This window comes from Berghia stephanieae, chromosome 1, assembly GCF_034508935.2.
Source record: "Berghia stephanieae isolate SIO BIC M18660-M18661 chromosome 1, UCSD_Bste_1.3, whole genome shotgun sequence".
In the NCBI taxonomy this organism is placed as follows: Eukaryota; Metazoa; Mollusca; class Gastropoda; order Nudibranchia; family Aeolidiidae; genus Berghia; species Berghia stephanieae.
Window position 1 is genome coordinate 95,927,082 of NC_088360.1, and position 14,874 is coordinate 95,941,955.

Sequence of the window (14,874 nt, forward strand, 5' to 3'; positions counted from 1 at the left end):
ATTTTGCAGCCACATTTATGCGGATGCTGTGGCATTTTCTTGAAGGGACAGAGTAACAAATATCAGGGCTGAGAATCTTCCGCCTAAAGGCGGATTTCCGCCTAAATGGTAGTTTATCTCCGCCCATCCCCATCACAATTCCTCCTTTTTCAAATTCTTTTTTGGAGAATTTCTTAGAAATTTTCCACTGAATTTGCCGTGTTTTCCTCAAAACTACAAAATCACCATTATGTCTTATATCATATTTTGACACCTGTGTTCAGTCTCGTGAAATTTGGTGACGGTCCCGTTTTTATGACATCGGGCCAGACAGAATGGCACCAGATGTCACAATTGACACAGAAGACCAGTGGTGTTCTTTGATTAGCTGGTTGATGGTTGAAAGGGAAGGGAGGGACAAATGGGTCTGGTTTTTTTTCTCCGTTGTAGTTACCTATTGCCTATATTTAATACCCCCCCCCCCTCTCTCTCTCTCTCTCTCTCTCTCTCTCTCTCTCTCTCTCTCTCTCTCTCTCTCTCTCTCTCTCTCTCTCTCTCTCTCTCTCTCTCTCTCTCTCTCATTAAATCATCTGGTTATACAGATATAATATATGATTAGAATAAAGCAATGGTGATTGGCTTAGTTTACTCTTCTTTCTTTTTACTTTAGAACTAATGGCTTTAAATTTGAGATTCTTGGTTTGTATTTAAGCTGGATAACCACTATGTTTCGGTAACAAAGATATTTTAGCCTGCTTTATAAAAATTAAAACAAAACAACACTTTCTGGCCTTTTATTTGAATAGCATTTTAGGCCTTTAACATATGAAAAGGACAATTCATTAAATGTTTAGGGATTTATACTACTTATAGTAATATATTAAATAATACTAATACAAAACTATGTTCCTGTTATTTTTACACTTTACTTGTGTTTGATCGATAGACGGAGACATTTCCCTCCTTTTTGACAAATTGCTATTATCGTCACTGAATAAAAACACTCACCAAAACCACTACGTCAACATCTCTACCACCACTACTATTACAACCACCATCACATCATCACTACCACCACTACTACTACAAATAACACCACATCACCCCTATCACCACTACTACTACAATTACCACCACATCATCATTCCTACCACAACTACTACAACCACCACCACACAATAATCTCTAAGACCACTACTACTACAACCACCACATCAACAACCCTACTACAACCACTGCCACAGCATCATCCCTACCACCGCCACTACTACTACAACCACCATCACATCATCATCTCTAAGACCACTACTACTACAATCACCACCACATCATCATCCCTACTACCACTACCACATCATTCCTACCACAGCTACTACAACCACCACCACACAATCATCCATACGACCATTACTACTACTACATTCACTACCACCACATCATCCCTATCACCACTACTACTACAACCACCACATCATCATCCCTACTACAACCACCAAATGTTGAAATTACACTTTCAACTTTTGAAATTTCACCGAGTCATGTCAGAAATTGCTGCGAGACAAATTTTGGATTGCATCTCAGTAAATTTTAGTGAAATTCAAATTTATAGGTTATGGTCGCATGGATGGGTCATGATCTTCACGATGAAAAATTTCCTCCTTTTTTGTGACCAGTCATTCTCACCCCTGAAATATAAGATTTCACTAGTTTTTCATCAGTGTCACTCAAATTTTTTTTAATTGATATATCAACTGCTGATAACTATTTTTACTTTTTGTGATGTTATAACATAAACCTGTAATCCCAAATTAATTGAACAATTTCTTTGAACCAGATTAAATCATGGCTAAAAGAAAGAAGCGCATGGTGGCTTCCAAGAAAAAGAAAGATGATGATGACAATGACTTTGACGAGCCGGTGGCCAAGAAAGTGGCTGTGTCATCCACAAGTCTCTTAGAAGATGACTCATCTCAGACATCGACCTTCAGTGTGGAGGGAGTCAGCATCGGGAGATCAGACACCATTGGAGGGGAAGTTGGATTCTCCTCACATTTTTGGTGTAATTATTGTGATTACTCATCAGATACAAAGAAAGAACTTGTGGCACACATGCGTCAACACATGACTAAATGCTCTTACTGTAATTTCAGTAGTTTGTCTCGGGCTGAGATAGCTAAACATGTGAAATGTGAACATGCGGATGAAGCGGAAAAAACTATCTGTGAGGTAGATTCATCTTCATCAGGTACAGAACATGACATGGACAAAGATCCATGCTCTGCTTGTATTTTCTGTGACTTTATGACCTACAGTACTGAACACTTAGAAAAACACACAACTTCGAAACACCAGGGTATGCTACCCAAATCTGTTGCAAAAATGATTTCCAAACAAACAAGTGCTCGAATACGCAAGGATGATGCTATGTTTTACTGTGCCATTTCTTCAGAAAACTTTGATAAGCCATTATCTGAAGGAGAGAACGTTTATAATTCAAACTATTTTGAATCAAATGAGAAGAAGGGTCCTATCATCATTGAATCTGAACCAGAGAAACAAAATCTAGATGTTAAGCCAAACATTTCACCACATAGTCCCATAGAAAATCAGAAGGCAGATGTGAAACCCAACCCTCAAACTTTGTCACAAGGGGGGAAGAAAGATTGTGTGATGTCCGACCAAAAGAAAGACATAATCACATCCAGAACAGATGACTGGAAAGTGAAGGTTGAGACTTTGTATTGTTTGTCCTGTCCTTACAGTAATGTGGCCATTGAGAAATTGAAATGCCATGCATTGACACAGCACCCTGAGAGTGTAGCTGCTGCCTCCTTCACGTCTGAGGCAACATTTCGGTTACAGGATATCACATTCTACTGTGCTAGAGAAAGTTGTTCTTACTCTAACGTCCAGTGTGGAGATTACGAAGACCACCTGATTAAGTGCTGTTCTCCTCCAGATTCTTTGTTGTATGGTGAAAAAGAAAGGTTGAAAGACACAATTAAATTCATTTTCAAATGTCAAGAGAAGCAAGGGGCTACAAAATCTAAAGATTTTATAGAATTCAGTTCTCTATATGTCTCTCATCCATATTCGTATGACACAAGTTCTCCAATAAATCATTCAGACACCTATAACAAATTGCAAGCTGACGCACCTTCAAAAAGCATTCAGTGTACTAATGATGCTTCAAATACAAAGGATCATGAGAATAATTCATGTCATTATAACTCTAATAATGGTAGCCAAATGCCCACTGTTCAAACATCTATACATGATACCCATTCTAAACCTAACGATGTTCCACAAACACATACTTTTCAAGGCTCTAGCAATTTAACACAATCGCATATAATTCATGGTCAAGGGGAAAACAATGCATCAGTCAATCAAAATAATCTAACCATAAAGCAGAATGTTGATGCTTACAACTTTTGTCAAAATATTCCCCCATCTTCAGGTCAAATCTTACAGATGTCTAGCAATACTCTTTCCAACAATCCTTTTCAATACCAGCACTTAAATGATAATCATCAACAAAATTCAAACCCTCCAATCAACAATAACTTACAGCAAATTCTAAACCCAATTGTTCAAGATGATAATGTTCAACCAACCTCCAGCTCAGTTCTTAAAACAAATAACTATAACAAAAGCACACACAGTCAAGAGCTTATCAGTGCCAACACCAACACAAATATTTCGTCTTCTGGACAAGAACACAGTGTGTATCCATCTGAAAACACGTCAAACCTTGAACCATTTGTAGCTCCCTCTTTTGATATCCAATATCCTGTCATGTCTGATGAACAAAACAAAAACCAACCATCGTTTATTCCACATTCAGACAGTCATCATCAGCAGCAGCAGCAGCAACAACAGAAACAGTCGCAACAACCGCAATCATCTCAAGACACACCTTTGACAGCCAACAACCACCCTACGACAACATCTGCCAATTTGTACACAGATGTTCATCAACAACCAAAGATGCTGGACCTTCTCTCTGATGCAAATTCAGTTTTGTTGGACAATGACTTGAACATACAGCCATGGCCAACAACCCACTCGCATGATTCCATATCATCTCAGCATTCCCTCCACACTCCGCCTCTTCCACAAGACAATGATCCTAACCTTTCAGTCTCTTCAAATTTTCCTAACCAAGGTGCTTCCTCCAACCTCACCCTGCCATCCCAGTTTCCCATCAACACAGATATTCCTTCATCTCATATCAACCAACACCCCCAACCATCTATCCAAAACACTTTGATGTCATCTGAAGCGATTATTGACTTAGATAGTCCACAACATGTAGTTCAAGATCTGACATCAATGAATTATGCCACTGATAACTCTTTGGAAAGTCTAACCCCTCAAACTCCTACGGAGCAGTCAGAGGCAACAACAAGTGTTCCAAATTTTCTTGTACCATCGTCCTCGGCAGCATTTGAATCAACAAATTGCCAACAACAACCTAATTCATTTTTCAACAATTCAGTCCAACCACAACCACCCAATCAACAAACACTGCCCATGGATTGCCCATCAACACCACCATCCCAAAAAAGCATTTCTCCAGGGATTTCCAGAGTCCCAGTTGGTAATTCTCCCTTGAGTCCTAGTATTTATCTCAGTGGTAATGCTCCGAGGCAACAAGGAACTTCTTCTTTCACAGAGAACTCTCCAATGTCATTTACAGGGACATCACCCACGGCCCCACAATTCAAAACACCACCTCAGCAAGGGATGAGTCCCAGCAGTCAACGTCTGGCTTCAAATGTGCGCCAGCGTCTTTTCTCACGCGGTCATCCAAGTGGTCCTGGTGTGCAACAGGGAATGGTGAGGCCGCCGGTCAAACCAATAGATGATGATGTCATCGTAACAGCTGTGGTCCGTGGCCCTGCACCTCAAAGTCAAAGACCACCAGTGATTGGTAGAGGAGGAAGAGGCATGGTTCCAAATGCGAGAGGAATAGGTCCAAATGCAAGAGGAATGGGTCCAAATGCAAGAGGAATGGGTCCAAATGCAAGAGGTATGGCTCCAAATGTGAGAGGTATGGCTCCAAATCCCCGAAATATGGTTCCAAATGCAAGAGGTGTGGGTCCAAACGCGCGAGGTATGGCTCCAAATGCAAGAGGTATGGCTCCAAATGCGAGAGGCATGAGGGGTATGCCCCAACGAGGTAGGGGATTCCCTCCAAATGGGAGGGGATTACAGCCAAATGGAAGAGGAATGGCGCCAAGAGGACGAGCTGGGATGGCAGTACAGAGAGGAAGGGGAGTGGCAAGAGGTAGGGGTGGTACAATTCCATCACCACAGGCTAGAAGACCAATTGATGTCAGTGGCCATTTTGTTGATTTAGCGTGTGTTGTAAATGCCAATGAGGAGGGAGAAGAAGGTGATGAGATCCAGATCGTAGGTGTCACACCAGGCAAGGGAGGTGTGCAAAAGCCTAAAGCTGTGGATGCCAAGAAGTTTTCTTACTGTTGCATTCATTGTGGTCAAGACCAAGGTTCTAAAGTAGTCATGAAAAAACATATAAAAGCCAAACATAGTGATTCTCTCCTTGGGGCATTCAGGAATGTGGAGAGTGGCCAGTGGCTTTATTTCTGTCCACAATTGACTTGTGAATTCATGACCTATGATGATATTAGACTGACAAACCATCTGTTTGCCTGTTACAATTTGGACAAGTCAAAACCATTGCCGTATGACATGCAATCTGCTTTAAGAAATTTGAAATCCTTGAAAATTAGACAAGAAGGTGTTGGTCATAATGTGGTCAATCCCAATTTGGGTAGGAAGGGCTTGAGGGATGCTTTCAATAACAACCTCAAAGATGCATTTGATGATATGGTTGAAAATAGCATGGGTCGGCAGACGATACGTCCAAATCAGCCATCCCATCCACCCAATCAACGCCCCCCTCCAGGAAATGGGCAGCAACAATCCCAGTTCTACATAAATCAAAGAGGTGCCTTGAAAGGTCCATACACCCAAAGGGGGACCCCACCAAAAAATATTAGGCAGGGATTTTCAGGGCCTGGTCAAATGTCACCAAACTATCGACAGAGAAATCCTATGATGACAGGTAGTCCCCATCAGCCTCGATATCCTAATAGTCCTGGAAGACCAAGAGCTCCTAGCCAACTGTTTTCTCCAAGAGGTATATCTCCTGGGAGAGGTGATCCCCATTCTATGCAAGGGCCCAGACCCCCCAACACACAGCCAATGTTGCGACTACCTAACTCTAGCATGTCTGGCATGCCTGGTAATGAACAGTCACCCATCATCATTGACTTGGAAGTGGATAGCCCAGGCAAAGTTCCTGAAGATAGTAATGGAGTGCAAGATTCATTCCCCACCATTGCCACATCAGCAGACAATCCTATGGACAGCTTCACTTCCTCAGTAAATACATTGCTTGAGGTTGAGGCCACTCCCTCTTATCCAGTAGACAACATAGGCAATCAACCATGTAATACCCCCACCGTGGAGTCAGCGATGCCTTGTCCATTATCAAACAAAGAATCAGCTGCCATCCCTGCTGTGGAATCTCATTCTATGCTTGAGGGTCAAACTGTTCCCAATTCACCTGCCCTCCAGACTCTTGGTGGGGACCTTTTGTCCAATTCTGATAATAGTACCAACAATACCAACCTTGCATCTAGTGATTCATATTCAGACACCTGCGATCAGATTACTTCATTGTCATCTCAGGCCAACACTGATCCTCTCACAGATAATGCCCAAGCATCCACTTCCACTAGTCAATCAGTTCCATCCCCTAATAATGCATCAGCCCCTCCAACAGATGTCAAGGATGTTCCATCACCTTCACAACTCTTGGCAGAAATGAATGCATTGTCTAGCAAACAAGCCATTACCCCAAAGCCACCAGAAACAGTCTTGGACAATACTGAACAAGAGTCTAGAAGAACATTATCACCTCATCAAAATCCACTACAAAAAGAAATTGATCACAACTCATTACCTTCTGATAATGATGAAGAGCTTGTCAATACAATCTTGTTGGATAAAGTATTTGCCAAAGTTCCTCATATGCCTAAAAAGCTATCCCAGCGTCTTGTACTCAAGTTCAAGAAATATGCGGCAGACAGGGGGATGATAATAACGCCAACATCTAGAGTTATTGATGAGTTTGTCAGTAAGATTTCTTACAAAGGTTCCCATTCTGCTCCAACTCCAATTGGAGGCCAAGAAAACAAAAACATTAGTGAAATTGCACAGCCACCTCCTCAGCCCATTGTAACAAACATCAACTCAACCATGAACAACAGGACAGGACTCTCATCAAATGATGCAAGTCCTCAGCCTAATTTTGATACAGGAAGTTCAGTTGTTGACAAACAAAATCCTTCACCTGAAACAACATCCCCATCACTTTGTTCAAACCAGACCACAACCACATCTTCAACATCGTCAGTATTGCCAACCCCTATGACTGCTGCCAACAGTAATTCTTCAGCCACTCCTTCAGAAGTTGTTACAAAATCAGAGGATGTTATTGAGACTAAAGTCATTTTTGCTGAAAGGAAACTTCAATTTAAAGGTGCCTTTGCAAACATAATCAAAGAGAAAAACACTCAGCCTCAGTCAAGTTCATTACACAGTCAACCCTCCTCGTTATCTGTGATTGACAATCCTGAACAAACTTCAGGATTTTCTGCAGGCTCATCCCAATCTCTTTCACCCCAGTCTCACCAGCAATCCAATGATGAGAGCTATCTGCACTCCCAGAGAGATAACTGTACTGTTGAAAGTCCTCTCCCAGAGGCAGAGTCTGGAGGAAATGGCATGACTGGTAGCACTGTCAAGAAAGAACTAATAGAACCCGTTTCATTCCCCTCAGTGTCCAAGGAGAATTCTATTGAGGTTAAATCAAGTGTGGATCACATTGTCTGTGGTTATGCAAGTTTGGAAGTGGACATTGCTGGAAAACCTTTGAGTGCCAATGCTTTCACTGACAAAGAGGCATCAATGGAAGGATCTGACAAAGAGGAAAAGTTGGAATACAAAAAAGAAGAGGTGCCATCTTCTATTTGTAAAGATTTGTCTGAAAAAGATAATGTGAAATCCTCATCTCTTGAATCTTCTTCTGGGACACTAAAATTTAAAATTAAAAAAGGCAATAAACCACGTGTGATGTTTTCTGGAAAAAAAGAGGATGAGATTGTTTCAGAAAAAAGTGAGGACAGTGATAGCCCTGCATCCGCTGAAGATCAATTAATTAGAAGGTCTGTCAGGAAGAGAAAGGCTGTCAAAGTTGACTATGGGTCAGATGAGTTGGGTGAGATGGACAGATTGATGTCAGATGAAGATGATGAATACCATGTTGAATCTGATGAAAGCTATGATGGAAGTGACAATGACGAACGGGGGAAGAAGAAAATCAAAAAGGTCAAATCCTCTCAAGACCCAACAGCCTTTGACCTTGCCACCAAGGGTAGCTTTGGGTGCTGGAAATGTAGCAAAGTATTCTCCCGTGTCATGTTCTTGAAGCGTCATATCTTGACAAAGCACAAAGAGGGACTTTGTGCCATTGTGTTCACAGAAACGGGCATCCCACCCAAAGACCAACCCAGCCTGCTCCTGTTCTGTCCTCAAAGCTGCAAGTATGTCACGGCAGACTCTGATGCCTTCTTCAGTCATTTGGAAACTTGTGCCAAATCTCCCCTAGACATTGCAGACATTAACTACAGAAACATCCAAGAGGCATTCTTCAAAAATGACTTCAAGCAGGTCAGTTTTTGTTTTTCTCTCTAATCTAATCCACTCAATCTCCCTTAATTTACAGTAGGGCCTGCCGTTTTTGAGTTGATCATCATCATCGTCACTATCACAATCACTAAGTATAACTTGAGTCAGGTATCTGATAAATGTATTATGTATCTGATTATCAACATTTCAAATTCAGTGGGGTTGGAGTCACTGGTCCTCCTTTATCTTATAAACCCTTTTCGAAAATCGTTTTTGTTCCAATATCCACTTGGGGTAGCTGCGTGGAACCTTCTGACCCCCCCCCCCCCCCCCCCCCCCCCCACCCTCCCTCTCTCTCCTCTCTCTCGGGACTGTTCACATATTACGTCATCAAAAATTTGCCCGTTTTGACCCCCCCCCCCCCCCCTCCCTCCTCATTGTCGCCCTTGGCCTGACCCCTTTCCTCCTCCCCAAAAGATGACGTCATACAAAAGAAAGTAAGACAGTAACTTTTTTTCAACACTCCCTTATTCATTTTATGGAATATTAAGTAACATTACATTCATCATAGGTGGGAATTTCCCATAGCAGTGATAGCAGTTTCCCGATGAAATTAAATGAAATCAAGGTTCCGCTTAAAACCCGCTATTTTCAGTGAGGTAAAAGATAGTCCACCGCGGAGCACTTCTTGTGTCATATTTTGACACTTTTGCTCAGTTGCATGCAATTTAGTGACACTCGCCTTATACTGTAGAACATGAAAGTAACGTACTCGGAAATAGCGAGAACTCGGAAATAGCGAGTAAAATCTAAATCCCCGTTTTTTTTCCCTTATTTGAGTCAATAAAATTAGCATGAAAGTAGCGAGTATGAAAAAGAGGTCAACTCGGAAATAACGAGCATTTCCTGCCCCAGCCTAGGACTGCGAACGAAGTAAAGCAAAACAAGAGACAATGGCAATTTAAATATTTTTAGCCTAGCCTCTTTTCTTTTCTTATTTTTCGTTACGAGTAATATTACATAGTAGCCTAGTCTGTAGTAGTACATAATAGGCGAAACAAATTTGGGTGGGGGTTGGGTTTGTGTCAATGCTATCTATACACATGCCGACTCGTCGGGAATCTGGCGTGAAAACTAGAAGGCCCACGAGTCCCGCTGATAGCACTTAACTCTCTCTCTCTCTCTCTCTCTCTCTCCTCTCTCTCTCTCTCTCCTCTCTCTCTCTCTCTCTCTCTCTCTCTCTCAAACTTCTACATTTAATGAAAATCAAAGGTTAAACACATAAAATAAAATTTGCAAGCAAAAAGTGCAATTGAAGTTTATTTATAAAAATATATGATAATAATTTTTGAATGGAAGTGATAGTACTAGCAATGATGATGATGATGATGATAATATAATAATAATAATAATAATAATAATAATAATAATAATAATAATAATAATAATAAGTTTTTTTTACAGAGTGGGAGAGAGAGAGAGAGAGAGAGAGAGAGAGAGAGAGAGAGAGAGAGAGAGAGAGAGAGAGAGAGATGGACTCGTGGGTTGGTAGGTAATGGAGATATGATGAAGATGAAGATGATATTAGTGGTGATGGCAATAAAGATGATGCTGATAGATAATGACAATGGTAAAGAAGGTGAACGTAATAAAGACGATGCTGATAGATAATGACAATAATGATGAAGGTGAAAATAATGGTGATATTAATGCTTGTGATGACAATAATGATCACACTGATATATAGTGACATAGACTACGAATGAAGATGATGATAATGATAATAATGATGCTAATAATTTAAATAGGATGGTGGTGGTAGTGGTGGTGAATAAAGATGGATATGATGATGATCGCAAAGACGATTATGCTGGTAGTGATGGAAAATGATGATGATGATGATGATGATGATGATGATGATGATGATGATGATGATGATGATGATGAAGAAGAAGGTGAAGATGATGATGATATTGATGGTGGTGAGGGCAATAAAGATGATACTGATATATTAATGACAATGATGAAAAAAGTGAAGGTGATTGCGGTGATTGCTGATGCTAATATATATTGACAATAATGATTCTGATAGATAATGACAAAGATGATGATAATGATAATGATGATGATGGTGGTGGTGGTGGGGGAGGTAGTGGTGGTGAATGAAGATGAATATAATGATGGTTGCAAAGACGGTGATGCTGGTAGGTGGTGGGACTGATGATGATAATGATGATGAGGATGAGGATGATAAATTGATATCCACAAAGAAATAGAGATGATATAACAAGTACTGTGACCTCAGTTTGTTCATCTTCCTTTATCCGACTGCTTCTTCGAATTGAAAATTGAAAATCTCTTCATAAATATATTGGACAGGCATAGAATAGCCTTTACAGGAACACACACGTCGATTGCAAATGTCTCTGCAAAATTGCCAAGAATTACGGCTAATCTTGCCCTACATATTTTTGATTTATTGTTAACAAAGAAACAATATGAAAGGAGTGAAAATTCTAAAAACAACTCACACGGTGAAGATAAACCATCCCTGTCCCTAGAATTAAAATACTCTGTTAACTCAGAGTTTGGCACAACACACGCTCTGCTTCGTAGTTCCTGCTGTTGGAAAAATTTAGAATAGATGGTGAAATCTGCTACATTTTTGGTTTGTCGTGTAATTTTTCCTAGGGTGGACTTAGAAGGGAGATAAAGGTGACCACTTAAAGAAGAATATAGCACTCTTGACCTCTTGTACCACGAAAAAGCAAGAATTAAATCATCTGGACAGTAAATCCGTTGATTTTTCTGAGCATTCAGGAGCTGAATCTGGCGTTCTATAAATTTCTGGATAGCCTTAGACTTCTCTATTGAGGATTCATTTTCTTCATCTGCAATGAAAAAAAAAGTAGAAGATAATGAAATAGACGATACATGATTGGAAAAAATGAATTTTATTTTTAAAATGCATTTCAAAATTTTAATTTCGTGAATCTATAACGAATCAAAAACAACAGCAACACAACAAGGGTAATAGTTCTTCTTATCATCATCATCATCATCATCATCATCATCATCATCATCATCATCATCATCATCATCCTCATCATCATCATCATCATCGTCATCATCAACATCATTATTATTATTATTATTATTATTATTATTATTATTATTATCATCATCACCATCGTCCTCGTCGTCATCCTCCTCCTCCAACTCCTCCTCCCCCTTCTTCTTCTTCTCTTCTTCTTCTTCTTCTTCTTCTTCTTCTTATTATTATTATTATTATTATTATTATTATTATTATTATTATTATTATTATTATTATTATTATTATTATTATGGTCACGTTGATAATAAAACTGACGCTAACGCATTTTAAAATTAAAATAGTAGGTTAACTCACCTTCTAGTTGGGAGTCCAGTGTGTAGAATCGAAGTATTTCTGTAAGTTCACTCCAACGCTTTAAGGTTCCATCTGAGAAAGTCTGGTGTTGGCTTTGTTTAATTCCAAAGAAACCCTCATATTGAATTAACCTGATGCTGTGATCATCGTTCACCTCTTTAACTGTAAAGTAGATACTAAATGAGTGTACCATACCGATCCTAGCACGACTGTGAAGACTAAACTCAGAATCTGAAGAAAGTCCAACAACACCATGAGAGGAAATCTCTTGATCAAAACAATCTTTAAAGGTCTTTCCCAACTCATTTTCTGTATTTTCAAATAAATCTTTCTTTAAAAAAGTTGATAACTCATCAATATCCTGACGCCTGTTTCTAAATTCACTTGTCGAATTTAATGTCTGACGAGATGGTGCTGTTTTTTTGGCCATTTATTTGGAGGAATAACAGGTGAAGGATACCTCGATTTCCGTCTCATAGGAGCATTATGATGCCAATGATTGGCACAGATACCCATATAGTCTGTAACATCACTTGAATCGATTTTATTTGGCAGTGCATTAATCCATATTTGTCTCTCAATTGGATCCGAAGGAAATTTATATACAGTTGTCTTTTCGCCATGTCTATAATTTGAAGTGCAATCAAAAACCGAACATTTTCGAGGCATTTTCGGTTATTATTAATAAAAAATGATAAAATTGTTTATTATTTGCTTAAAATGCATTGCCGAATCCATTGTACAGGGAAAATGAGCAATAAACAACGGCAATTCACAACTACAACAAAACTTAATGGTCACTCCATGAAAATGAACAACAGAATAACGGCGATTCACAACTACAAGTGGTCAATATGTACAAGCAAGACTGAATTCTTAAAAGTGTCACATATGGCACTACGTGACCTAGGTGATGCTAAGTGTGTGTGGGTGTGTGTGTGTGTGTGTGTGTGTGTGTGTGTGTGTGTGCGTGTGCGTTTTAGTCTTAAAACCCTAGATTGCTTTGGTATGCGTGCGAGCGTGTTTGAGTAATGTAATTAATGCCATATCATGCAGCTAACCGAGGTAACTCAACTCTCGCCCCTTCCCCCAGTTCAAAAAAACCATGGGCCTTCCAGATTTTTTTGGCCACGGTCGCTCGAACTGCACGTCTCTAGAGTGCTATGGTTTGTGTGCGTGTGTGTGTATTGGGGGTGGGGGTCAATAATTCACCTAATGTGGTGCCACGCGACGCGCGAGGTAAGCACATGTCAACATGCCTCACTTCGCAGCATCGGTCAGCGAGTAGCATCGTTAACGAACGACACGATCAGCGAGAGAGGGGAGTGTGGAACCATTATTTCAATGGGTCAGTGATTGAGTGATGCGCTTGCTTACCTCATCAAACATGCCGAGTGCATACAAACACTCGCGCGCACACGCACACGCACACACACACACACACACACACTTCTATGTTCTTGTTTTTTTTTCTAGTCATGATTTTACTTGAAAATTAAAACAAAAAACAACAAAAAACCAAGCATTCTGCCACTTCTGTGTAGAAATTGAAATAGGGGCGACGGCTTTTACTCGAATTACACACTGAGGGGAATAACCAGCAATATTATAACCTTTCCTGGCAACTCGGGAATAGCGAGAACTCGGAAATAGCGAGTAATCAGGAGTGGACCCGTCGAACTCGCTATTTCCGAGTTCTACTATATGTCATAAAGTTTCAGCCTAGACAGACTGGCACCAAATATCAGGCCCATGGTGATCTTGAATGTGTATGATTATGATGTGGTCCTAAGGGAAGAGGGTGGTACAAACAGCTCCAGATTATTTTCTTTTCTTTGTGGTTGTATTATGATATTACAATTTGTGATCTTAGTACAAGTCCTTACCATCACTACAATCACCACCGCCACATCATCATCCCTACTACTACTACCACAGCTACAACCACCACATCATCCCCCTACTACTGCTGCTACTACCAGGGTTCTCGCGGCCTCCTTAAATTCAAGGACTCCATGACAACTCCTTGATTTTGATAGTACTGAGAGAATCTCCTTGAAAACTCCTTGAAATTAATTTTAGGAGAAAACTCCATGACTTTTGTGAAGTCACCACATCATCATCATCATTATCATCATCTCCCGTACCACCACCAGTACAACGACCATCACATCATCATTACTACCACCACGACTACAACCTCATCACCATCCCTACTACAACTACTACAACCACCACACCACCATCTCTGCCACCACTACTACAACCACCTCATCTGTTGTGAAGCTAGAAAGTAGCTGAATAATTGTCATGCAGAATATAGGCTTTATTCAACTTTTAAATCGACATGATCTGGAAAGAAATGAAAACACAAAAAGTTAGACAATACAGTACAGACACAGATCAATTACAAACATAAAGTGACAAATAGAACTATCTCTAAACAGTAAATAATATCATGACATTCTTCCCCCTTTACTTGCATTGTTGCATGTGGCAAGAGATTTCAAATTATGCCTCTCTATTTCGTAAACTGTATGGTCTTGTCCGAATGAAGCCACTCCGTCTGGAGTTTGAACAGGATTCGTTTTGTGTAGAAAGCTCATTAGGACTGTTAGGATCAGAGACTGATGGTTCGTCCAAGGCAGATTTTTGCACTTCGCCCCGCTTCCACAGTTTGTACATCAAGCTGTTCTAGGACAGTTTCAGGTAGAAGATCGTTTCCCACATTCTTTTGAACAGGTTGAAAAGGTGGAGTTATG

The 14,874-nt window shown here is 40.2% G+C and overlaps 2 protein-coding genes across 2 annotated transcripts in view; one reads left to right on the forward strand and one right to left on the reverse strand.

Moving 5' to 3' along the window:
• LOC144962460 (uncharacterized) overlaps positions 1-14,874 on the forward strand; it is a 38,845-nt gene that overhangs the window by 9,934 nt on the left and 14,037 nt on the right. Inside the window, exon 2 of the mRNA XM_078895419.1 lies at positions 1,814-8,745. Coding sequence (XP_078751545.1) covers positions 1,822-8,745 — 6,924 coding nt within the window. The 5' untranslated portion in view covers positions 1,814-1,821. The remainder of the gene's footprint in view (positions 1-1,813; positions 8,746-14,874) is intronic.
• On the reverse strand, positions 8,868-12,542 carry LOC144963498 (uncharacterized). Its single transcript, XM_078897575.1, has 3 exons — positions 12,113-12,542; positions 11,235-11,594; positions 8,868-8,875 (listed from the first exon to the last, which is right to left on the reverse strand). The coding sequence occupies exons 1-3, from the start codon at positions 12,540-12,542 to the stop codon at positions 8,868-8,870; spliced, it is 798 nt and encodes a 265-aa protein (XP_078753701.1).

Bases quoted from the DNA above. Each gene is read 5' to 3' on its own strand.
- LOC144963498 (XM_078897575.1), bottom strand. From the start codon at position 12,542: ATGGCCAAAAAAACAGCACCATCTCGTCAGACATTAAATTCGACAAGT. The intron at 11,595-12,112 runs GTGAGTTAACCT...TTTTCATTGCAG, and splicing joins ACTGGACTCCCAACTAGAAG to ATGAAGAAAATGAATCCTCA.